This window comes from Gossypium raimondii, chromosome 9 (genome assembly GCF_025698545.1).
Source record: "Gossypium raimondii isolate GPD5lz chromosome 9, ASM2569854v1, whole genome shotgun sequence".
NCBI classification, from domain to species: Eukaryota; Viridiplantae; Streptophyta; class Magnoliopsida; order Malvales; family Malvaceae; genus Gossypium; species Gossypium raimondii.
The window spans coordinates 37572941-37598790 of NC_068573.1; the positions used below are offsets into that span (position 1 = coordinate 37572941).

A 25850-nucleotide genomic window follows, 5' to 3' on the forward strand; every position below is an offset into this window, starting at 1 on the left:
ATGCATATCATTCATGGGTAAATTTTTAAACACAAACCCTAGTTCAAAACAATGGTAAAAATAGGTAAATCTTGTTACGAGGATTTCAAAAACGTAAAAATCATTAAAAACGGGATAGAACGAACTTACAATCAAGCTTGGAAGCTTGAAAAACCCTAGCCATGGTTTCTCCATGCAATTTTCGGCCTAGGGGTTGAAGATGGACAAAAATTGGCTTTTAATTTTGTTTTTAATTCATTTTAATAACTAAATGACCAAAACGCCCTTAATGAAAAACTTTGGAAACATGCCTAACCATACCCATTTTTGTCCACCAACTTAACCAATGGTCTAATTACCATATAAAGACCTCCAATTTAAAATTTCATAACAATTGGACACCTCTAACATATAGAACTCAACTTTTGTACTTTTTACAATTTAGTCCTTTTGACTAAATTGAGTGCCCAAACGTCAAAATTTTCGAATGAAATTTTCACGAAATCATTTTGTGAAATCGTAGACCATAAAAATATAATGAAAATAAATTTTTTTCTCGTTGAATTTTTTGTCTCGAAACCACTATTCCGGCTAACCCCAAATTCGGGCTGTCACAACAGAAATAAGTACAAACAATTAATCACAAACAAGATAATTATTCAAGTTAATTCCTAACATTCATATAAACATTTCATTTATAGCATAAAATACAATTACAGGCCTTAAATCTAGCCTATTGGCCCTAAAAACAGTTTGGGAACATTCGGGAACCATTTTAAAACAAAACAGAGAAATTTGGGAAAGGTGTAAAATTCTGAAAACAGGGGGTCACACTGCTGTATGGCTTGAAAACATGGTCGTGTGGCCAGTCGTGTTCAATTCGAAGTATGGGTCACACGGCCATGTCCCAACTCGTATGTCTGCCCATGTGGGTATTCGAAATAGGGTCACACAGCCATGTCGCAGGTCGTGTGCCAGACCGTGTGTACATTCGAAGTTTGGTCACACGGTCGTGTCATCAGGCCGTATGACTCTCTTAGATCGTGTGGTTCATCCTACACTTAAAATTTAAATGACACACGGCTATGTGGTGTGGCCGTGTGTGGCACTTGACTATGCGACAACCGTGTCCTAGGTCGTGTGCTTCACAAATTACTCATAATGCAAGCCAATTCAAGCCCAATTGCTTGGGTGTAACACCCCTTACCCGAGACCGTTTCCGGAGTCGAGCACGAGGCATTACTTAGCTTATCTTACCAATTCGGAGCATAAAAACTAGGTTTGAAAATTTATTTCACTATTTACAGCAAATCTGTCCAATCACGCAGCAGTTACTAAATTAATTATAATTTGAGCTACAGAACTCGAAATTTAATTCCGTAAATTTTCCCTGAAACTAGACTCATATATCTACTCACCATAAAATTTTTATAATTTTTGGTTCAGCCAATTAGTACAGTTTATTAGTTAAAGTCTCCCCTGTTTCACCACCTGACTGCCCTGACCTCTAGTCACTAAAAATAAGTTTTCTCACTGTAGGATTTTCATATGAAGTTATTACTTGTTTCTACAGAAAATAAACTCAATGAGAAATCTATACATATAAACTATAACTCATAACCATTTTTTTAAAATTTTTAATGATTTTCTAAACTCAAAACAGGGGACACCAAAAACTGTTCTGACCCTGTCTCACGAAAATTCACATATCTTAAAATATAAAATTCCTTTCGCTACACCGTTATTTTTCCATGAAAATAGACTCAACAAGATTTAATTCCATATATCATTCACCCTCTAATTCATTTTATACTATCTTGGGTGATTTTTCAAAGTCACGTCACTGTTGCTGCCTGAATTCTGTTTCTTTGCAAAATTTCATCCTTTCATGATTTCCATACATAATTTATCACCTAGACTCTTATAACAACAAATACCTTCATACTTAACCATTTTAATAACCATACATCATCAAATACTTACACACCATTCTTTAGCAAAATCATAATCATAAACATACAAAATAACTAAATCCCTATACATGCCATAACTCAAACGTGATTCGATATAAAATACCGAGCAGTTGTGGTTGATAGTGTGGACGATCTCCGACTTCTTTAGGATCCTTGAAGTAGCTTTGCAATACTATAAGAGAAAGAGAAATAAAAGAAGTAAGCATAAAGCTTAGTAAGTTTACTAGCAAATAAATAACAATATTTAACTTAAATAATTAAACTCAAATGTCTATATCTCTAGTTTACTCTTTAGTTAATCTCATACTAGTTCTCTTGCTTGTTTACTTAGAATACTTGTGTACATAACTTACTCAACTCTTGCTGCATCGTTGAACATCAATTGATAGTATAATAAGTTCTTAACTCTTATAACTTACGAGCTTGCCATTTATGCTTTAAACGAACTTTCATGAACATAATTCGTTTACAAGCCCGTTGAGCTACATTGGAATAATAAGGATACTCGGGTCTCTTCGATAATAACATGCCAAAGCCATGTCCCAGACATGGTCTTACATGGGATGTTCTCATATCGGTGCCCATGCCATGTCCCGGACATGGTCTTACTGGGACCTCTCATCTCGATGCCAACGCCATGTCCCGACATGGTCTTACATGGGACCTCTCATCTCGGTGCCAATGCCATGTCCCAGACATGGTCTTACATGGGACCTCTCATCTCGGTGCCAATGTCATGTCCTAGACATGGTCTTACATGGGACCTCTTTACCCAAATGTCATGACATTCGTATCCAGTACCATCCTTATGTATCAACGGGACTTTTTAATTTTAATTCTCTATCATTTCATGCTTAGATCATCATCAAATAAATTCATAAAATAAATTCATAGTTGCTGGAAAATAACAGCATTGATAATAAATATTGAAATATTGCATTTATTTACCGTAAACTTACCTCGGTATCAAATATAGTCCAATTCAACAACTTAGTCTTCAACTTTATTCTTCCCTTTGTCTAACCTCGAGTTTCGTTCTTCTTGATCTAAAATAGCAAATTTAACTTATTTAATACTCACATTCAATAAAACAGCCCTTGACTCTAACTTTTTCAAAATTACAATTTTGCCCCTAAACTTTTACATAATTACATTTTTGACCCAAGGCTCGGAAATTAAACTTCATCCCTTATTCTTATGTTTTATGACATGATGAACATTTTTCTCTTCTATGCCAACATCAAATTCCCACTCTAACATGTACTTATGAACATTAGGTATTTTTACCGATTATGTCGTTTTACTCGTTTTTGCTTAAAATCGGCTAACAAAAGTTGTTTAACATAATTTCTAGCTTCATATTCTATCATAAAACATCAAAATAAACACTTTTCACCTATGGGTATTTTTCCAAATATAAACCCTAGGTTAAATTATTGCTAGAATAAGCTAAATTAAGCTACTGGGACTCCAAAAACGTAAAAAACATTAAAAACGGGACTTGGGATCACTTACTATGGAGCTTGGAAGCTTGAAAACCCTAACTATGGCTTCCCCCCTTGCTGATTTCGTCCTAATGAAGAAGATGATGATTTTGCCATCTTTTCCCTTTTAATTCATTTTAATTACTAGATTACCAAATTGCCCCTAACTTAAAAATTTTCTATTTCACTTATCTCATGTCCATTTTGTCTACCAAGTTACCAATGGTATAATTACCATATAAGGACCTCCAATTTAAAGTTTCATAACAATTGGACACCTCTAACATGTAGAACACAACTTTTGCACTTTTTACAATTTAGTCCTTTTGACTAAATTGAGTGCCCAAACGTAGAAATTTTCGAACGAAATTTTCACAAAATCATTCCATGAAATCATAGACCATAAAAATATAAGAAAAATAAATTTTCCCTCATCGGATTTGTGGTCCCGAAACCACTGTTCCGATAACCTTGAATTTAGGCCATTACATTGGGCATCAAACTAAACCAATTCATATGATTAAAACACATTCAAAGACATCTAAACAAGCCAAAAATCAATCAATCTAGTTGTCTAACCAATGTGCCCTCATTGACACCACAATTTATAAGCAAAAAAATGAACCAAATCAACACTTATCAAGCACCAAACTCATTTGTATTTAGATTGATCATAAGCAAACTATCACCTAGCCAATTTGCAAATCAATCATACCATTTGTGTCTACTTTCAAGAAACCATAATTCATATCAAACTATCACCTTAAATATATAGACTAGAACTACTCAAATTTCCATTTCATTCTATATACATATAAACAACTTATATATACATCATCACAACATTAAGCAAAAGTCCTAAAATATTTACAAGTAATTCACTAGATCAAGGTACCAAACAAATCCATGACCATAAAATATTACCAAATCAAGTACCAAACATAAACAACATGGACAAATCAACCGAAAGTCCTAATACATGCCATTCATAACCAACATCCAAAATAACTCAAAACATCTACCAAAGTAAGAGATGGATAGTGTGTATGCTCTGACTTGAACTTCCAATCTACTAGGCTTCGCGAAATCTACAAGAAAAACACGATATGTAAGCACAATATGCTTAGTAAGTTCAAATATATGTAAACATAACTTAATTATAAATTTACTTTACATAACACGTACATAATCCCAAATCTCACTTATGTATTCAAAAATTCACATAACAAACCTTAGGACTTTGACATAATAGCCATTCAATTGATGTCCTTTTCAACCTTTCCATTGTTTCGAGGATGACCATGATCTTTTCCTTTTCAAGTATAATGCCATGATATCTTTTAATCATGGTCTTTCCCTTTTCTTAAAATCAAGCAATTCAACCACTAATTCATATATATATTTATAGGTATCAATTTACATATCGAAATCAAATCATTTACTTTAATTGAAATATGAAATTACCTAAGTAGAACCAGCTCCAGCATGAGACCAACGATTATTCCGCTACTTTAGTTTTTCCGCGATTAATGTCCGATTGATTTGTGTCTTGATCAATTAAAGCTTAAAGGTTGAAATGTTAAATCCTTTATCTTTCTCTAAACATTTAAGAAACTAAAATGAGGAAGATATAAAAATTATCATCTTTTGTTTTATTATTTTAACTTATATAGTTTGGTTTTTTTAATTAAGCTATGATTAACCATTCTTTAAATTAATTAAATCTTATCAATATGAATGATGACATAAAGATCCACTATCATATTTACATCTTGGTTTAATCATTCAATTAACCATTGTTCTATGTAATAGCAAAACTTTGATCTCGTTTGCAAATTAGTCTCAAAGCATTTATTAATCAACTAAACATCAAATTTATTAAATAAATAACCAACAGACGGACCATTATAACTCTCTTCCCGTAAATTTTGGTAGTTTCTAAAGTAAAAATACCTCACGTGCATCGCAACTGACAATACCAAAAAGTCAATTTCTTAATCCTCAAGTTCTGCCCACACGAGAGAACTAAAGAGGGAGGAAAAAAAACCCAACCAAAGGCTCCGTTAAGATTTGTTGATAAAACTGTGACTCATAATTGAAAAATGGAAGCGAAGATCGGGCAATTCCTTGAATCGATCGGGACCTTCTTCGGTGGTGGCGATCAGATACCTTGGTGTGACCGCGACGTCATTGCCGTTAGTATACTTTCAACTTTTCCATTTACTCTTTGTATTTTTATCCATTTCAGATTGGTTTAGTAGCAATAATACGCGCCTTCATAGCTTATTTCTCTCTTAATTTTTTCATTTAGGGTCTGGTATTTCTCTCTAGTTGTTTTTTTTTTGGTCCGTATAAAGGGTTCGAGGCATCTAGTGGTAAATATCATTGTAAAGCTTCTTAAAATGTTCAAGCAAAGTCTGAATGTTGGCTATCATGGCAATGCTGGAAGCATAGAATTAGAAGAAAGTGGGTGGAGCATTGGGGAATGTTACATATTTATGTTGTCTTGATTTACTGGGGTTTCTGTATTTCGTGGACACTCATTTTCTTCATTTTTTATTGTTTTGGCATTTGGTTTCACTTGTGGTATTGGTGGAAGGGGTGTGAGAGAGAAGTTGCTGATGCTGCCAAGGGTAGTTCGGAGGAACAGAAGAGCGAAAGCATCATGCGACTTTCATGGGCGCTTGTTCACTCTAGGCAAGCTGAAGATGTGCAGCGTGGGATAGCTATGCTTGAAGGTCAATTATTGATATACCATCTTCCCTGTCTTGTGGGTTTCTTTCCTATATTATGTTTCACAAATTAATGCAGAGTATGTTACTTTTGTCCTACCATGTCTGCCTGTTTGTAACTGTAATAAAGTAATAGTGATCCAATGTTGTCAACGTAAATATTTGTCAAATCTTACTCATGTTCCTAAATTTTATAGGTGGTCTCTCTCTATCCTCATTTTCCTTTATTGCTTCCTCTAATTGCTTTGAATGCTTTCAGATGGTTACCTTTAGGCTCTGATTGGTATAGAGGATGGGAAAGAGTGGGAATGGAAATTTTCTCAATCTAATGGTTAAGCTACAAAGTAAGAAAGTGGTTATAATCTTAACCATTTGATTAACAAAATTTTCATCCTCACTGTTTCCCATATTTCATACCAAGCAAAGCCTTAGTGAAGCTTTTAAATATTTTATAATACCAAGTTAATCTATTGTGACTATATTCTTGACTTGGCTATGTTTTTATCTTCTAGACCTTAGTTTGTTTGCTTCATTACTGTGTGTTTCTAATCATAAGTCATATTTGTGCTAAATCTTCAAAATGCTTGTTTATGCAATGTTTCTAGTTGTGAGAACTTGAGAAATACGCCCCCCTCCCCCTTTTGGTGAGTAATTAAAGCATAAACTTTTCAGTAGAATTATTAAAGGTGTTCTTGTGCCACCATCCATTCTGGCTCCACATATGGTCCTTGGCAATTGTGCATTGGAATATCACATTGTTATTTGAATATTTTCTTACTCTTTATTACCTCTGTTTTTTATGTGTCACTTTCAGTCTTTAGCATTACCAACAATATTTCTCTTTGCAGCATCATTGGCCAATAGCAGCTCTCCGTTGCAGCAGAGGGAGAAAATTTACCTTCTAGCCGTTGGATATTACAGAACTGGTGAATTCTCAAGGAGTCGACAACTTGTGGAGCAGTGTCTGGAGGTTTGTTTGCATTTCCTTAAGTCATTTCAGTCTAAAAATAGATTCTTGGTGGTTTTGCATAACAGTTAAAACTAAATCCAATATTCAATTGTTTCAACATATAATATATTTAAAGGTTGTGAAGCTATTTTAGATTCATACCATCATTGCGATTGGGTCAGATGATCCCATTAGTCTACCCATTTCTCTTCTTCCTCTCTGAAAGTTATCTTTTTACGATATAATTTTCCTACATACATTGCTTGATCGATTTTACTTGATTATCATGATATTCCTTGATGACGTTAATACTTCTTTGTTGTTGTTGTTATTATTCTTATTATTCTTATTATTATACGACTATGGCTTCTGTAGATTGCACCTGATTGGAGGCAAGCTCTAGTCCTTAAGAAAGCAGTTGAGGAGCGCATTGCTAAAGGTGATAACTAGAATTTTCTTATAGATTCTAAAGTTATTTATGGTATAGCATGGGATAGGATAGGATAGGATAGCACAGACTGAATGAATTATGAATTAATGCAGATGGTGTTATTGGAATTGGCATCACTGCTACTGCTCTGGGGCTTATCGCCGGTGGAATTGCCGCAGCTTTGACTCGCAGGCACTGATTGATTAAAACCAAAATTATACATTTGTCCATACTGTTCATATCCTTGAGATTTTGCGCCTCTCCCCTTTGCAGGTTTTCCCCGAAATTTGTTTTGAATAATTTACAACAGTAAAGTTTTAGCATCTGTTGGGTAGATTCTTCCAATGGATGGTTTTTCCCTTCTTCTAGAAATGATATTTCCATTATGAAATATGACAAGACACCATCCTTGTGAAAATAAAAATTAATTATTGATGGCACGTTACATTCGATAACTAAATGATGAATGAAAACTTGTTTTAATGACTCATCAGTGATTCTCATATAGCCAGTTTCGGCGTCAGATTAATTATGCACGTTGGGGTATTCTTAAATTTATTAATGGTGAATCATAAAGGACAGTATTTTCCTCATTAGCTCTGGTAAAGGTCGTTGATGGAAGCCATTTGACCTACAATACTACCTTATCCTCTACTAAGTAGTAATTAAACTATTTTAGGCCAACAGACATTATAGATTTCAAAGTAAAATTAAAGAAGAATCCAACTCAATTAGTGTTCATAAAACAGCAAACAAAGGTCGGAAGCCCCATAGAAAGGTTCGGTAAAACACTTCGGACAGAAAACTACAAACACAATTTTCCTACAGGAAGAAACATAAAGAACAGCGACAGCATTGATTTGTTTCATCACCAGACACATCGATAAGTAACATGTGACTCAGTGATTTCACCCCCATACGTAACTTTTATCACCTGACCCTTTTCAAAACCATAGTATCTTGCAATGGCATCTTTTTTTAACAGTCGAGGGAGCTACAAAACATAAACATAAAATTCAGCTCAGATGCCAACAACTTTAACCAAAAACAATATATGTATTAAAATCATATCATATATGATGGCATATGCACATCATTTTAGTGCATTGCAATATTACTTGGACTAGGATGTAAATGTCAAGTACATGTATGACATGAGTATGGTAAAAAATTTCCAAGTATTCTCCATGTATTTGAAGGATCCTTTCAGGTCGTATTCCTGTATCCATGTGTCAGACATGAGCACTTTAAAAAAATAATGAAGAGTTGGAGCACCATAAGTGCATCTTGATGAATAAACTAAATGCTTTTCAATATGGATTCTGATGTTCACATGAATAATACTCAACCAAAGCTCGCCCAACTGTGAGTATTGCAGCCTGTTGATAGAGTCCTCATCTCCTAATTCTAATGACCAAGGGATCAAACCCTGGCAATATGAAGTATTATATATATATATTCAACCAAAGTTCTTAATCTTTTAAAACTAACCTGTTTTTCTTCTATGCTGTACTTCTGCAAGAGCCTTTGTTTCTCATGTTCTGTTAGTACCCGGTGCTGGGGCTTCAGCACATGCTTTGTGATATTAACAAGTAGGTCAGTAATCTGAGGACCAAGAAATCAAAAAATAGTATTAGGGATACAAGATGGTTTGAAAAAGTTGCATATTAGCTGAGACAAAAAAGAGAAGGTAGCCGACATCCGCACTTGTTAAATTAAACCATAATGGATGTAAAGAACTAATTTCTTTAGTTAACACACAATATTATGTACCGTTTTATTCCCCAAAAGTTACAAATTTATCCATCTCAGATTTAACAAGGAAGAGGGAATACATATTAATGTAAGATGGAATGACAATGAGAAATATTAACTGGTTCCCATAGACTAATAATAGTTAATGGTAGTCAATTAGACTAGTTAAATAAATAGAGAATTTCTTTCCCTTCATCCTAATCCCTTCCACCCCAGCCTCTCACTGAAAAACCAAAGTAACACGTTTCAAATGATTATGCCAATCATTCTATAGATGATTAGCTATATCTATGTTCACAAATTTATTTGATTTGGTGGCGCAACTGCTGCAAGGAAAGAAACTTGAATCTTATAGAGAGAATCAATGTCAGCAAAATTCCTTTTAACTTGACACAATTGGCAGATGATATATAAGGTCAGTTGAAAATTGCAGACTGTAATACATTTTGTAAGCTTCAAATAGCTGATAACAATACATTAAATGACTTATTACCTATGACTAGTATTAGCAGTGTATAATAACATAATAATTGTGGTTAGCACAAAACACATGAAGAAAGGTAGCCAAGAGAAGTTTCATGTTAGACAAAATGGATGTCCCTTGCAGACAACCACTATTTCTCACGATGTAATCCTAGACAAGTGTGTCAGCTTTTATCAGCCTGCAGGATCCCCAGAAACTTTAAGAAAATGTTTAAATCATTTCAAAATATCCAAAATTGAATTACTCACAGAAGCAAACCAAATGCAGTACCCTGATTAGATTTTCATCCTTCATATGCAAATGTTAACCACTTTATAAGTAACAATAACAAATAATATGAGCCAGAAAACAATTATCACACAGGATGTAACTTTATGAAGCATGGACCAGCCATGAAGGAAGTGCACAATATGGAGTGGACAGAGGACGAAGCTTTTGGTTAAGAAAATGGTTTTCTTGCATGAAATTGAATTTAGAGGACCAATGTCAATGGAAACAACAGACATGACTAGTATTAGAGCTTTTACCTGGAATATCTCCACCTTAAAAGAGAAAAGGTCTAAAGCTTTCAAAGCTTGGTTTGTTATGTGGTTTTGCACGATTAATATCAACCCCGTCAAAGTTTCTTTGCTAGTAATTAGACCAGCAATGAGCCGAATCCCACTGACTTTAACTACACCAGGCCCATAGAAAACTACCAGCGTCTGCTAGGAAAAATGTCATTCATCAGATTGCAGATCACATTGATTAACGAATAAAGAATCACTTCTCAAGACAAAAGCAACAGAAATTAACAATCCATCACATCTTTTGACTTTTGGCATTCCCCTTATAAATCAATAAACGCAACTTTCTGCTGACTTAGCTCGGTTGGCATCTGTTGTCGGTGTAGGATGAATTGGGTTCGAGGGGCTGGGGAAGAGTTATGGATAGTTCTAATAATCATTGTATAAAAAAAAAGAAAATAAACGAAGCATGTTCTTTTTTTCACCAAACGAAAATGATAGGGTTCAAAATTGATATAATCTAAACTCAAACTTTTCAGGGAGGAAAATTATATTAAACAATTTAAAGGAACATGCAATGAATGGATACTTATCTAATCATGCAACGTATACAAAAAACAGTAACCAGAACATAAAGCAAAGCCCAGAGAACAAAGAATACCCGCTTGGAAGAGTCAGTTTTATGAGTAACAGAGAGTTTGAGACGATCAAAATCAGGGCTTTGGCCGTGAATGGCACGAAATTCATGGAGAGAGAGGTCGATTTCAGTGTTGGGTACGGCATAGCCTCTGTCCCTAAGCATCTCCAGCACAGTTCTCCGGGACAGGTAGTATCGATGACTCTCGGTGCTACCATCGTCCACCAACCCACTCAAGCACTTCCCAAGAGCTTCCCCGTTTGACCCATCTCCTTCCAATCCAATCCCTTCCATTTTCGCTTTTACTTCAACCAGTCTACGAGTTCAGTATTTACACGACTTAACGACGCTTCCGCTTCGTTTTCCTCGACCGTCTCAGTAGTCTTACTTTTGAAGGGGTGATTACAGTTGTAGTAGTCTTGTAGATGTCCTAATTTGGGCTTAAGATCTTGTCCAAGGCTTCAGCCCTTGATTTATACCCAAATCCATTAACTGCCGTTTGCCAAAACAACATATGATTGGATCAAATTGAGTGAAAAAAAAAGTTTTAAATTAATAAATTTTATAAATCAAATTTAATTTAAAATTTTTATTCAATAAAATTTGAGTTGAATTAGATTAATTATATTTTTTCAAATTAAATTAAAAAATAAATAGATAAAAAATAATCATAAAAGTTTCTTTTTCCTCAACAATAAACTCTGTATTAGATAAAAGATAATCTATTTACTGGTAAGAGTCATAATGATTTGCGCTCATTATATTTATCATATTAGGTAATACATGTTTGTAACATACTTTAAATCCTGGCTAAATTAGGCATTTATGTTGGTTTTTTTAAATTAGGCTTATAAGTTTTTAAAATTTAAGGAAATAGGTTATTTTTTTCCTTTTCTCTCTATTAGGGTTAAGATTTTTATATTTTGATATTTAGGGTTTTTTAAAAGAGTTTAGGGTTTTTAACTAAAACCGGGGAATTTTAGAGGTAATTTTGAGGAGTCGGGGATATGATAACGTGCCTCATAACACATACATTTCATATGTCGTGGCGGGATAGAATTATCACCTTAAAAACCTATTTTGGAGAAATCTAGTTTCAGGGTGATTGTGCTTGATAAGATCAGGGGTCAAAGTCTAAGTGGAGGTTCCAATCGGCAATCGTAATGCGATCATGGGTTCGAGTATAAACCGAGGGCCAATAAATGGTCGTTATGCGGTCACGAGTTCAAGCTTTTTGGATAACCCACAAATGATGCCTTATATACCATACATAAGATTGAGGTCATAATTAGAGGTGCTCATGGGCCGGGCCGGGCCCAGAAAAAAATTCAGCCCGCATCCTAGGCCCGGGCCCGACCAAAAATATGGGCCTGAGATTTTGTCTATGCCCAGCCCGGGAAAAAATTCCTAAGCCCGAGCTCGGCCCGGCCCATTTTTTTAATAAAACACTAAAAATTTATTTTAAAAATAAAAAATTTTAAAAAAGTATTTTAAAAATATTTTAAAAATAAAAAATAAAAAAATATTTATTATATTCGGGCCGGGCCTGGGCCAAAAAAGTGGTGCCCGAGGCTGGCCTGTTTTCTAAACGGGCCTCATTTTTTTGCCCAAGCCCATATTTTGGGCTTATATTTTTACCCAAATCCTCCCATATTTCGGGTGGACTGTCAGGCCAGGCCAGGCCGGACCGGGCCACCTGGCCCATGAGCACCTCTAATCATAATCATAGGGGAAAATGGAGGGATTTCCGATGTAATCAACGTAATTTTTTTCTCTATTTCCACGCAACCAGCATCTTTAACCTTTCAATTTTATTTGAAGACTGACACTAAGGTCGACACAAGATGGCTCTCAGGGGGAGAGCGGATGTTTCGATAGAAGTAGAGGTCAAGCTCGGGTCGGCGAGACAACGGTTGTAGTTATTAATGAGTTGTTTAATAACGGCAATCGCTGTCAACCCAAAATGAGCATCATCTTTACCCCATCGAAACAACCGTTCCCTGCCTGAGAGTCATTCTGCGTCCACGACAGTACCGGCCTTTGGATAAGAAAGAAGATTAAAGGTATCAACTGTCTAGAAATGAAGAAAAAAATTTACACCAATTATAAAGGGAAATCGTTATTCCCTCTATTTTTTCTCTTCTTTTTCATTCAATTTGCATTATTCCTCATTTAACTTGATGTTTTGATTTTTCCAGATCAAATCAGGTTTGATTTTAGTTTCTTGGATTGTAAGATTCTTTACTTAAGACCTAGTGCCCCCATCAATCCATCCATACTTGACTAGTTTCCATTTCTTTCCATTATTTTCCATTGTTTTCTAATTTGCTTTTATTGGTTTCATTCTAAATCCGTTCGAAACTTCTTCAAACCTTCAAGAAGCATTCATTTGGCTTCAAGAAAGCATTTCCCAACCAGCTCTAGAGTTTTTCTTTCCAGCCAAACCATTAATGCTTGAGTTTTCATTGTTTTTATAAATTATAAAAATATATGTATCTAAAATATTAAAAATATTGAAAAAATCAAAAATAAAAAATTCAAGTTCTTTTTCTAAATAAATTGCAAACAATTATACGAAGATAAAATTTACAATAAATTTTATGCTTAGAGATGAGTGCAAATTATTACACGATCCTTCAAGTTGACAAGAATGCAAAAGATGATGACTTGAAAAATGCTTTAAGGAACCTTTTTTCGTTTTTCTTTTTATTTATTAATTATTTATTAGGTGCCATAAGAAGGGTTCCTCTATTGAGGAGGGTTATGATTTTGTAGGTTTATTAAATTCACAAATTTACATATAAGTTTAACATGATTTAATTATATCTGTTTAAATATAATTATAGTAATATTTAATTCTTTGTGTTTGAGGATCAACTTGATAGAAATTATAAATGTGAAGGATTAAATTTATTGAATTATTTAGAATTAGAATGATACTAATTAAAAAGTCACATTATCATTTTGTTAAATTATTTACTGGGAAATGACCAAAATAAAAATAATTGTGACCAAAATAGAAATAATAAAAAAATTAAAAATTAAATTGAAAATTCTAATAAGTGATGAGGTTAGATAAGGTAAGAGCGAGAAAGTTAAAATGCTAAGGGCTAATTGACTAATTTTATAGGTTACCGGCAAAAAGAAGAAAAAAAACCCGGCAATATAACAAAAGAGAGAGGGTTTCCTTGGAAATTACAAGCAGCAAGTGGAGTAGCCAAGCCAGAATCCCCGTAATTAGTTCGTTTCGAAAGTAAGGAAGGACTGTTTCTCATATTTCTTCCAAATTCTGTTTGTTTGGACCCAAGCTTTTCCCTCTTTCTGTTTTTTTCTCTTAGTACCTAAATTTGTGGCCACTTTTTTTCACTCCTTATCTCCCAGTTATTGCATAGATTTTTGTTTCTTTTCCTTTTTCTTTTTTCGAATCTCGCAAATCTGTTACTTTTATCCCACTTGTTGATTTGATGCTTCGTAGTTGATTTGTTTTTGTTCTTTGAGATGAGATCTCAGCTTTATCTTCTTAGTGTCCAGTATAATCTAGTTATTCATGGTTCTTGTCAATTTCATTTTGATTTCCTTGGGAATTAAAAATTGTAAATTTTTTTTTTGAAGGATGCGTTAATTAGATTTGGCATGTTAATATGTTTGTTCCAGATACGTGATACGCGTTTGTTTGTTGAAGTGAGGGACGTTGGTAAGGAAAAACAGAAAAGAAATTAGAGGAAATGGGAAGTTCGTCAAATGATGATTTCTCGGTGGTTGTGCTTGCTTCGGATTTGGGTATAGACGCCCGTCCTTTCTTACTGAACCAAGACACTGAAATTGAAGACCAAGACAACTGGCATGACTGTTCGCAGGATTTTTCCGATGAAGATTTCTACGACCTCGAGTTCCTCCAGTTCTTCTGCCTTCAGGGCTCTGATAAATCCGGTAATCGCATTTTACGCATTGTCGGAAAGTACTTTCCTGGTAAATTCACAAACCCATTTTAATAGATATTGTTTTTCTTCTTTAATTTTTTGTAGTTTTTATTTCCTTTAAAAATTTAATTGTAAAGCCTGTAATACTAGAGAACATGTCGAGGTGTTGAACTTGTCTGAATGAATTAGGTAAATGCATTAGATTCTTGTAACTGAAAAGTGCAACTCATCCTTTTAGAAGATAGTTACTTTATCCTCAGAACCATCAAGAACTCACACATGGGATGAGATTTCATGCTTTTTATTTTGGATTGTTGATATCGACAGACAAATTCTTCTGCTTGTTTCTTTTACTCAAAGGCTTAATTTCCACAAGCCTAAACTGTCCAATCATCCAACCCTCTATGATGTTCCACATAGATAAAAAAAAAAAAAAACTTTTCAATAATGAAATAGAGTTATTGTTGTGGTCAAGAAAATCTTGTTTAGAGTTCCATTTATAAAATCTAATGGGGATATTGGGATTCAATCTCTGAATTAATTAAACAACCAAGTCCTTATTGATAAATTGTGCATTTAATTAACTACATTCTAGTTTAATTCCTTAGGTTCAATTTATTTGATGCGATTCGTCAGGTTCTTAAGAAATTGGTAATTAATATAATTATTTCTAATTCATATTTATAGATCAACAAAGACATCTAAGAATGCATCTTGGTCATTGAATTGTTAAAATAAGAGAACTTGATTTTGACTAATCATTCAATGGATAGCATGTTAGCATAGTTCAACTCCTTTATCAAATATCTTGGAGGAGAAAACACGGCTCAATGTCTACTTTCTAACTCCTATATTAATCTGGTATCTTCTTTGATGGCTTTAATAGCTGCCTTGGCTGAGGACTTACATGAGCTAATCATATGCTAGGAATGAGTAACTTATTCAAATCACTAAAGGCGATGAATCTTTTTTGGATCACTCCTCTACCTTTATATGCTTCATGTTATATCCAAAATCACCTTGCCATAAGCATCCTTTTCTTGGAAGCTGTTCATATGAAATCAATGTATGACAATTTGAATACAAGATGACCTATTGTTATAAGTTGGGATCACATACGCTAATGGCACACAAGAGTATTATCATAAACACTTGATTGAGAAATCATTGAAACTTTAATAGCGAGTAATCTTTAATGAACTTGTTCATTTTGACAAGTGGGCATTTGTTAAATATCACTATACTTTCTTTTTCCTTTTGAAAGAAAGCATCTCTATACTTCAACATATAAGATCGATCCAATTCTTCAAAAGCATAGAAGCTTGAAATATGCTAGATTTTGTGCATGGTTTTTGTCTTATCTTGATTATTCTGTGACCAAGAACCATTGAACTAATGTTGTCAAGGCACACGTAAGGGTGCGCTGTCTTAGACGTTTTCAAGCATGCACCTAATGTGTCTAGGTGTGTTGTAAGACATAGGCATAAAAGGTTTGCCTGATTGAAGTTCTACTTAATCTCATTTATTTTTAACCTTTCCATTAGCTATTCCTTTACAATTAAGAAATGGGACTTTTCAATATTCGGTACATGAAATCATGAGAACTTCATGCATATTCACCAATTAAAGAAAAAGAAACATTTCAATGTTTTACATATATATTGGACTACCTTTTAGAGTTTATTATCATAATTTTATATCTTAAGATTATATATATATATATATATAGAGAGAGAGAGAGAGAGAGAGAGAGAGAGGAGGGACGGAGGCACTTAAATACACAAATATACATTGCACCATGCTTCACTCAGCTGAGCCTTTTTTTTGTGCCTTGTGCCCCAAGCAATAAAGGTTTCTGGTGCTTAGACTGCACCTTGTGCCCTCAATGACACTACTAGAAACTATCTAAGAAACATGATTGTCATGCATAAGGATTTAATAATAGTAACTCTTAATAATTACTTTCTTAGGCTTTCTATGTCATATGGTCTTTGTTTTCATAATTTTATATGATCATATCATTGAAGTTTACTTATTAATAAAGAATATCTCAATTATGATTAACCAATTATAATGTGCAATACGCAAAATAACAAGAAGTGTCTAGGTAAGCTTAAATGTGCTTGGCTTGCATTGTTTACACTAATATTGTAGTTTGGATTCTATATTTCGTTGACTCATCATTTTTGCTATAAAAAACTATAGATTTCAGAGCACCATGTAGCCTTAGCATTTTCTTGAAAACAACTCAGTAATATGAGTAGCATCAGAATTCATAGAACAAGGAATGTAATGTGTTATAGTCGAGAATTATCACCACAACAAAGATGGAACCGAAAACTTCTTTTTTTGTAATCCCAAGACAAAATTAATGCTTAATGAGTCCAAGGCACCTCTAGTATAGGTAATGGAGTGTATATATGTTATGGGTTAAACCTATTTTAGGAAAGGCCATTAGTTAATTTCGAATCTCTAATTAAGGCTTAGGTTTCGATTTTATTTCTTTCCTTAGTTTTCATCATTATGCTTTTACTTCAGTTGATTTGGGAGTTAATTTAGACCGATCACCAGAATATTATCCTATGACCTATCCTACACAAAACATGGCTGAAGATGAAATCTATGATAAATATACTTTTTAACTTATTATACACTAAACATGAATAGGATAAGATCATCCCGATCCTACCTATTTCCATACTTATGTTATTTGTTTTATCCTATGTACCTAATGCAATGCATTTATGCCAGAGTCCTTTACATTCGTTGAATCTCTTGGTGTGCAGCTCAATGTGATAAGTCTTTGCAGTTCTTCATTTCTATTCTCTAAAGAGTTCTGTTTGATTGTGGTTTAATTGTCTTAAATGTTGGTTTCTTGGTTAGTGTCAAAGACAAGATTTGAAATTGAACAAATTTTATCGGGTTTCTTCAGGTTTAAGTTGTTCCTCTAGTAAACTTCGATTTGGCTTTTTACTAACTACTTGCCCCAATGTATGCAGCTCCAGTTGTTAGTGGGGAGCGACTAAAGAGATATATATACCACAAGATATGCAGTGAGTTACCTGAAGGTCCATTCTGCATAGTTTATATGCACAGTACAGTGCAGAAGGAGGATAACTCCCCTGGTGTTACTATCTTGAGGTGGATTTACGAAGAACTTCCCCCTGAGATCAAGGATAGGCTGCAAGTCATCTACTTCATACACCCTGGGCTTCGTTCAAGGCTTGTCTTTGCCACTCTTGGCCGATTCTTCTTAAGTGGGGGGTAAGTTATTTTGAATGCTGCAAGATCATAATCTAATTACCAATTTAGCTATCTAATTAGTTGCCTTCAAATCAGATGAAAATGTTTTCAACTGATTCTTGAAGTGAATATGAAAGCTTCTTCAGCTCTCTTTCTTTCTATCAGTAAGACTACTCTAGTCTCTAAGCAAACTGGTCATATTGTCTGAAATATTTCCTTTTTCACATTCTTAAAGGAGTCAACACGGTATATGCAAATCCTTTCTTTTGTGATCTTAAAACTTAAAAAAAGGTGTTGCAGTCCTTTAACTCATGCTTTTAAATGACAACTGATAGTTTATGCTAGAGGTCATAGATATGCAGTTATTCTGGCTATATTTTGTGTTAACTCACATTTATTCTTCCCAGTTTATACTGGAAGATCAAGTACATAAGCCGCCTACAATACCTATGGGAGGACATAAAGAAGGGAGAGGTTGAGATCCCTGAATTTGTGCAAAACCATGACGATGTTCTTGAGCACCGGCCCTTAACAGATTATGGTATTGAGCCAGATCCTCTCCACTTAACAGAGGTACCTAACACTGCTTACTCATTAGGGAGGTATGAAGAGAGATTAACCTCAAGGGAATTCATGTCATAGTTTCGATATTAAACACACAGTTGAACCCAGTAAAAGGGTTTGCAGGCTCTGGCCAGTAGGAATTATCAGGTAAAACAAGAAATAAGATTGTCTATGGTAGTCTTTATATTGCGTGCCTTGAATTGTGAGAAATCGCTACGCTGTACTTGTAGTTAATTAAATTTGGTGTGTTATGGCTAACATTTATGCATAGATTTACTATTATATTGCAGCTTGAAAATGTCATAGATACTATAAATTTGATAATTAATTTGTCGGCATTTTGTTGGGAGAACCCAACATCTTCAACTTGATTGTTCGTACCCTTTATTTAGTCTCCTAGTGAATGATTCTCCCTATTCCAGTGTAAAACCAAATTTGATAATTCGGAAAGGGATAATTGCCAAATCCGAAAATTCTTGAAAATTTATACGGCACAATGTCTAAAAATTGGCTTGGTTTTTTTTTGGCCCTCGACGTAGGGAAGATCCAATTAGGTTAAACCGGTTTCGGCTTAAACAGTTTTGGCAGTTAAATGGGTTATAAGGTTGGTTTATTTGGTTGTCAGTCGTTTATCGATTGTTAGTGTTTTTACTGTACGAATGGAAGATGTTACTGGAACACTTTAACTCCGGAAATATTTGTTTTGCAACATGTTAATATTTTTTAAATGAAAGTTTAAAAAAGTTTAAAGATTAAAGTGCAAATATGGTATGAATTGGTTGGAATATCACTTTTAAGATTAAATTGGAAAGATTAAAAAGTAGGAGGATTAAATTATAAAATTTTCAATTTTACTGACAAAAGGAAAAGTTGTAATTTTCACCCTCTTAGATCCATTTTAAGGTTACAAGGAATTAACAATTGCGAAGAAATTGTATAAATAGTTAAAAATGGCAAATTTTGCCAGCTAAGGGCATTGTGATCATTTTAAAAGATTAAATGATGGGAGTATTATTTAGATAATATATTTGATGATTTAATATTCAATATTTTTAATTATTTTATATACATTTATATTTTATAATATATAAATCAGTTAAGTTGATTAAATATACTTATATTTATACAATTTTATTTTAAATATATTTATTTTAAGTTGTTTTTTTGATGATTTGATTTTTTAAACTAGTATAATAATAGATTTAGTCTTCAATATTTACACATTTTATTAATTTGATTCTAATTCTAAATAATTCAAAAAATTTAACTTTCTACATTTACAAAATCTATTAATTTGATCTTCAAGCACTTATAATTAAATATAATATAATTATATTTAAATACATATAATTAAAATCTTGATAAACCTATATGTAAATTTGTGTTTTTGATAAAATCAAAACCCAAAACTTGATAAATTTGTGATTTTTATAAACTTTTTTCATGATGATGATGGTAATAAGAGAAATCAAATTTTTTTCATGAAACCTAACAAATAATTTGAAGGGATGGTTTAGGAAATTAATCTTGTAATTTGAAGTGCATGCATGGGAATGAAATGGTTGAAGCCTTGGTGGTACAGCTTTCAGTCTTGGTAATATGGTGGATATTATTATGCGTAAACCTTTGCCATGCTGCTTTTGCGTTGATACTGTTTGGATTCAGTATTTAATTTACTGGTAGATGTCGAGTGCAAATATTTCTCAGGTTTCCTATAAGCTGCTGCTGCTGCTTCTTCTCTTAGGCTACTGGATTTGCTTTAGTTCCGGCCTCGAAATTAGACCTTTTTCTTTTCCAGGGAGCATATATATAAAGAACATTAACAAAAAGCATATATATTAAAGAAAAATCTTTATAAAACAAACATGATTAACCAAAAACTACTTGCAACACCTCCAAAGATTGTTTAGTAGATTCAAGACTTGTCTACTTTATTATAGAATATGACAAACAAACTCAACCAAATAAGTATAAAGTATTGTCCCTGAATAGACAGTATTCGACTGAAGATAAGTGCATTTTTCAGAAGCATGTTTCGCAGAGCCAACAGCAACAAAGAGCGAACAAACTGCAGGTATAACACCAAATAAAACAAGAGTCAAAATTATTAGATTGAAGGAAGAAGATAAAACAAAAACACAAGGTTAGTGAGTGACATGATTGTATTAATTTGTCAAAATGATCGTCTTTTTAGTAGATTTCGGCCTGCATGAACATTTACAAAACAGTCTTTGTTGCAGAAACTCTTATTATATATATAGGATAATCATGTGTGTACCATCCTTCAATAAAACCTCTGTCTCCTTTCTTCTTTGAGCGAGGGAAGCACTTGTTCTGAGCAGCAGGCCGAGGGGGGGCAGCAGTAGGATATCCTTCCAATATCAAAACAAACAGGAAAAAGAGCAGTTAGGTCTTGGACCATCAAAAAGAATACTATAGAAACTGGATGCTTTTTTTTGGGAGAGTTGGAACCTGCTGGGGGCTGATTCTCTTGTGCAAAATCTGACTTAGGCATTTTGGAATAAGCAGTATATTTGTGTTCAAATTCAAGCAAAGATGCTTAAACTTGGTACCAACCCATCATTTTATATACATTATTAAGCGTAACAGTGGACTAGTCTCGTAATTTTATTTTACAACTATGGCTTACTTTTGACTTTGATTAGGTTATATCCGGTACATCAACATTTGTTTGAAATAAATTAAGTGAAAAGATCAATCTCAAATGGAATCCCAGCAGCTAGCAGGTATATTTCCACCTCATCACATTCTAAAAGTAAAGCCACGACGTCCATGAGTTGGATTTTGATTCCTTAATTTGTCATTAAGGAATAGTTAAGACGTAAAACCAATGAAATAAAAGTAAATGCTAATAGGCGTAAATCTGTTGAGTCACTTGTGCTCATCGAATATATGCTTTGGTTCTTTCAGAGTCACAGCAACACCGAAAGGCGTTTGAAAATCGTGTCACATATTCTTCCCTATCATACAATGTGCTCCTCTCAATTTTCCACTATCTTTAATTTTAATTTTAATTTTAATTTTAATTGGTAATAAATATGTATATGAACAATCATATAGATTTTTAATACATCAATTTTTGATACTATATTAAGGGTGCTTATGCCAAGCAAGAGCTTTAATTAACCACCGCTCCATTCCAGTCAATAAATAAATATAGTAATTTGTACTTTTATATTGGATAAATATAATTCTATATAAACATAAAATGATTCTATATCAATAATTGTGTGAGAATTTAATCTCATGTATAAAATTATATAAAATCAAAATTCATGTATAAAATCACATATTAGACTAAAATTCATATATAATTTAAATTTTGTCTCTAAACTATATGCTTATTCTCACTTTAATACTTCAATTTCTTTCCTTGACCTGTGTTGTGTATTAGAAAACGTCCAAAAATTAGAATCCAACACATATACATAAATTCTAAATTTTTTAAAAGGTTTCTATAAAAAATAGGAAAAGAAATCCAAAATATAAAAATTGAAAGAATTTAGTTAAAGCTAAAATTGCATAAAATGTCAAAATTCAAAAAGGTGTATATGTACTTTTAGGAAAATTGCAATAATTAATTTTTTACAAAAAAATCCATATATATATCAAATTATTCTAAAAGTTCAATAAAAAAGGAAAAAATAGTTAAACTTTAGAAATTTTAAAAATGTCAAAAATTTAAATATATATAATCTAGAGAAATTATAATAATTTACAAAATAATTTGCAATAAACCCAAAAATAAAAAAATTCTAGAAAACTTCTTAAATTTTTAAAAATATTAAAAATGCAAATAAAAATTTAGTCAATATTGGTCAAGACGGTATACGAGAGCCAATGAAGGTCAACGATGGTTAAAGACAATGATAATATTCTAAAAAGCTTATATATATTTTATAAATTCTTTTAGAATTTTTGAAATGGACATCATATTTTGAGTTATAATTGGTTGGATGTTTTAATAAGCATCACATGTCAACAAATTTTTTTAATGTAATTGGATTCAATATAACTTTAAATCCAATTTGGACTAGAAAAAAATTTAAGTATTAAAGAACCAACCTGATGAGCTGGATTGAAACAAAATCCAATCTATAGGAGCCTTAGAGATTATTTTGTGCTTGATCCCAATAGAATTCAAGGTAGCATTGGAAGGCCTTCTTTCGACATTGACTATGCTCCAAAATAAGATACAATTTCATGAATGCAATTTCTTAGATGCATGTTAGACCTATCAGTATTGATGAAATCCTTAGGCTTATATCGTTTCCTTTTTCACTTAAAGACAAAGCCAGATTTTGGTTAAATTCTTTACCATAAGGACCCAATTAGTGAAAGTACCTACTAAAACTGCTAAGCTTAAAAATGAAGCTATCGACTTTATGTAGCTTGATTATGAGTCTTTGTGTGAGACTTGAGAACGCTTTAAGGACTTGTTGCAAAAATGTCCACATCGTGGTATGCTTGAATGGGTGAAAGTCCAAATGTTCTATAATGGGACTAGATCTACTATAGATACATGTTGTAGTTGGGGGTGTGCTTATGTTTAAGAATGAAGTGAATGATACAACCTTGCTAGAGGATATGGCTTCTAATAGTTAGTAGTGGTTAACTAATAGGTAAACCATTCAACCCAAGACCTAAGTCTTTAGATGACAAATTAGATAATCTAGAAATGAGGCCTAGTTCATCTCTAGGCTAGAAAGTTAAGTCCCATCTATGACACCCCTAATTCGAGCCAGTAACAATTTTGATCAGACGACGTTACATTCGATGCCTGGAGGCATCATTGATGACATGGTCAATGGACGATGATTTTCTAATGATTGGGCGACTTCGGTGTATTGTACAATTAATCTACAACACTTATCTGAGGTTCTAGGCTTGATTATATGCTCTATCTTTACTTTCAGAGTTAACTATGAGGTATCAATACATTTGTGAGAGACATCGATATTCAACATAGTATGACTTAATAAAGGCCATTCCATGGTTTCTTAGCTTGCAAGAAATACCTAAAATACCTTTGGTAACACTCTAGTCAATATGGTAATAAACCTAAGACCTAAATGGCCACATTAGGAATCGCTAAACTTAATTTACTCTATAGCTCTATGTTACTATCCACGCATTCATATTTCCATAATACATTTCAAGCTAACAAATAAACCAACTAAAACCATTTAAGCATCTAATTGCATAATTTACCAAGCACAAATATACCTATATACAAATCATAACATGACCAAGAGATAACTGCAATCCTTATAGCGTTACATGCCAAAAACTATTAATTATTAACTCAAAGCATGAGAAGAAGTTGACATTGATATAGTTGTAACTTTGAATAGATTATGCAACCCTTCTCATAATATAGATTCATTTCGACTGTCCTACATGCATAAAACAACCACGGTGTGCAGAGCATTATAAAGCACAGCATAAAACTTCTTGAATCTCAAACAATTAATATCAATCTAGTTTGCAACAATCCAATGATAAAACTTAAGCTCTTCCATTCATTTATAATAATTCCATCGTCACAGTCAAGTATACAATAAAACGTATCATTCATCGATCCATCAATTTAAATATTTCAATCCATATTGATTATTTTTATTCATATACATATTATAACTGATTTGTCTGATATTCATATAGTTATCATTTGCATTAACATAATAAATGCTTCAATCTTGATAAATTATTAATATCTAATACATCAACATATTTACTAACACATTTACAAATTTAACTATCAAACACCTTATTTAATTTATAATATAATTTACTCTAGAAGTTGGGAGCACTAAGCTTTTTTTGATGCATTTTGAAAGTTAAAGTACTCAATTGAGTGGAAAAAAAGCAGGGCTTAATTGCTTTTTTTGAAAAAGTTTAAAGGCCTTTTTGATGCATTTTAAAAGTTCAAATGCTTAATTGAGTGAAAAAAAGGAACGAAAGAGAGGCTTAATTGCTTTTTTTTTTAAATATTTGAGGACTTTTTACACTATTAAACTTTTTATAAATAAAATCTTGTACATCTTAGCTCAGCCCAACCACACACCAACTTCACAACAAGGACTTTAGTCAACCACTTTGATGTTACCTTTAGAGCTAGACCCTTCACCACTGTCTCTTGACTTTAATATCATACCAACACCAAACCCTGGTTGCTATAATACTTATCTTTAAATGTCAAAATGTAACCATGGATGGTTGAGTGGAGAGTGATCTTCTCACCTCTCTTGCACGTAGAAATCTCCTAAATTTGTTTCCTTCTTGCTCGATTTCTGGAGCTCTTCAATCTAAGCTTCATTACTCACTTGAACCTTAGCAATTTTGGCTTGGGTTCTCACAGCACGGAGGAGAAAACTCAAGGAACATTTTCTTTTGGAATGGAGGAGATGAGAAATAGAAGCTTCTCCACTTTCTACTTAATTAATCCATATCTATAAGACGACAAATGATTATTATTTAATTTAAGCCTTATTAGTGGAAATCTATGGACTATATAATGACTCTCCACTAACTTAATTATGACTCTGGATTATTTACTACAAGGTCTTAGGAAAACACTCTTTTAGTCCCTTTTCTTTCATATTTATTTCAAGTCTTCTCCTCACATTTGTCATGCCACTTTATTTTTTCCTACAATTTAATCCATATGCCTTTTAGTTATTTTTATTTTATTTTCGATGATTTCCCAGTGTCACATTTAATTAATGAATAACATATCAAAAATTTTGGGGGCATTACACCACCAAAATGGAATAATCCAAATTTGAGTTCGGGAAGTAATTCTAACACAGGTCAAACTTATAACCCAACAACCATTCCGACACCCATTTAACTTAGAATGTAGAGAAAAAAAAACTAAGGGTAGTTAAGTCAGATTTCTAAAACTCTTGAATATTATGATGCTTTATTTTAGGCTTGGTTTGTTTCACTCAAAATGATTTATGAAAAATATTTTTGTATTTATTTGTTTCATAGAAAATAACTTGATTAATGAAAAATAAGCTCTTTTTTCTGTAAAATGACTATCCTTTCGAAAAACCTAAGTCATTTTCTGGAAAAGAGCTTCTCTATAAGTAATTTTTATTTTATATAAAATTAACTTAAATCAAGCTTAATATTATTATATTAATAATAAATTTTATTCTTATTTTG

General features: G+C 32.9%; 3 protein-coding genes, 1 long non-coding RNA gene and 1 other non-coding gene across 7 annotated transcripts; 2 read left to right on the forward strand and 3 right to left on the reverse strand.

Moving 5' to 3' along the window:
- Nucleotides 1–1900: 1900 nt before the first annotated feature.
- LOC128032398 (uncharacterized) lies at nucleotides 1901–3533 on the reverse strand. The gene is made up of 3 exons (XR_008188492.1): nucleotides 3468–3533; nucleotides 2912–2998; nucleotides 1901–2124 (listed from the first exon to the last, which is right to left on the reverse strand). It is a non-coding gene; the product is annotated as an uncharacterized LOC128032398 (long non-coding RNA).
- A 1900-nt stretch (nucleotides 3534–5433) lies between these two features.
- Nucleotides 5434–7987, forward strand: LOC105799455 (mitochondrial fission 1 protein A). Of its 2 annotated transcripts, XM_012630033.2 has the most exons (5): nucleotides 5434–5631; nucleotides 6036–6174; nucleotides 7017–7138; nucleotides 7493–7556; nucleotides 7661–7987. In XM_012630033.2, the coding sequence occupies exons 1-5, from the start codon at nucleotides 5539–5541 to the stop codon at nucleotides 7744–7746; spliced, it is 504 nt and encodes a 167-aa protein (XP_012485487.1). In that variant the 5' UTR covers nucleotides 5434–5538; the 3' UTR covers nucleotides 7747–7987. The 2 variants fall into 2 exon arrangements, with proteins under 2 accessions (XP_012485487.1, XP_052477042.1); XM_052621082.1 differs by lacking the exon at nucleotides 5434–5631 and having other exon boundaries at nucleotides 5647–6174.
- Nucleotides 7988–8220: 233 nt separating this feature from the next.
- Nucleotides 8221–11342, reverse strand: LOC105799454 (DNA-directed RNA polymerase V subunit 5A). Its single transcript, XM_012630031.2, has 4 exons — nucleotides 10954–11342; nucleotides 10314–10490; nucleotides 9039–9152; nucleotides 8221–8541 (listed from the first exon to the last, which is right to left on the reverse strand). Exons 1-4 carry the CDS (start codon nucleotides 11221–11223, stop codon nucleotides 8416–8418), a joined length of 687 nt encoding a protein of 228 aa, XP_012485485.1. The 5' UTR covers nucleotides 11224–11342; the 3' UTR covers nucleotides 8221–8415.
- Nucleotides 11343–14025: 2683 nt separating this feature from the next.
- LOC105799452 (uncharacterized) lies at nucleotides 14026–19022 on the forward strand. Of its 2 annotated transcripts, none has more exons than XM_012630027.2 (4): nucleotides 14026–14182; nucleotides 14584–14898; nucleotides 17849–18113; nucleotides 18500–19022. In XM_012630027.2, the coding sequence occupies exons 2-4, from the start codon at nucleotides 14655–14657 to the stop codon at nucleotides 18732–18734; spliced, it is 744 nt and encodes a 247-aa protein (XP_012485481.1). In that variant the 5' UTR covers nucleotides 14026–14182; nucleotides 14584–14654; the 3' UTR covers nucleotides 18735–19022. The 2 variants fall into 2 exon arrangements, with proteins under 2 accessions (XP_012485481.1, XP_012485484.1); XM_012630030.2 differs by having other exon boundaries at nucleotides 14584–14859.
- Nucleotides 19023–23035: 4013 nt separating this feature from the next.
- LOC128032923 (small nucleolar RNA R71) lies at nucleotides 23036–23142 on the reverse strand. The gene has a single exon (XR_008189263.1). It is a non-coding gene; the product is annotated as a small nucleolar RNA R71 (small nucleolar RNA).
- Nucleotides 23143–25850: the final 2708 nt, after the last annotated feature.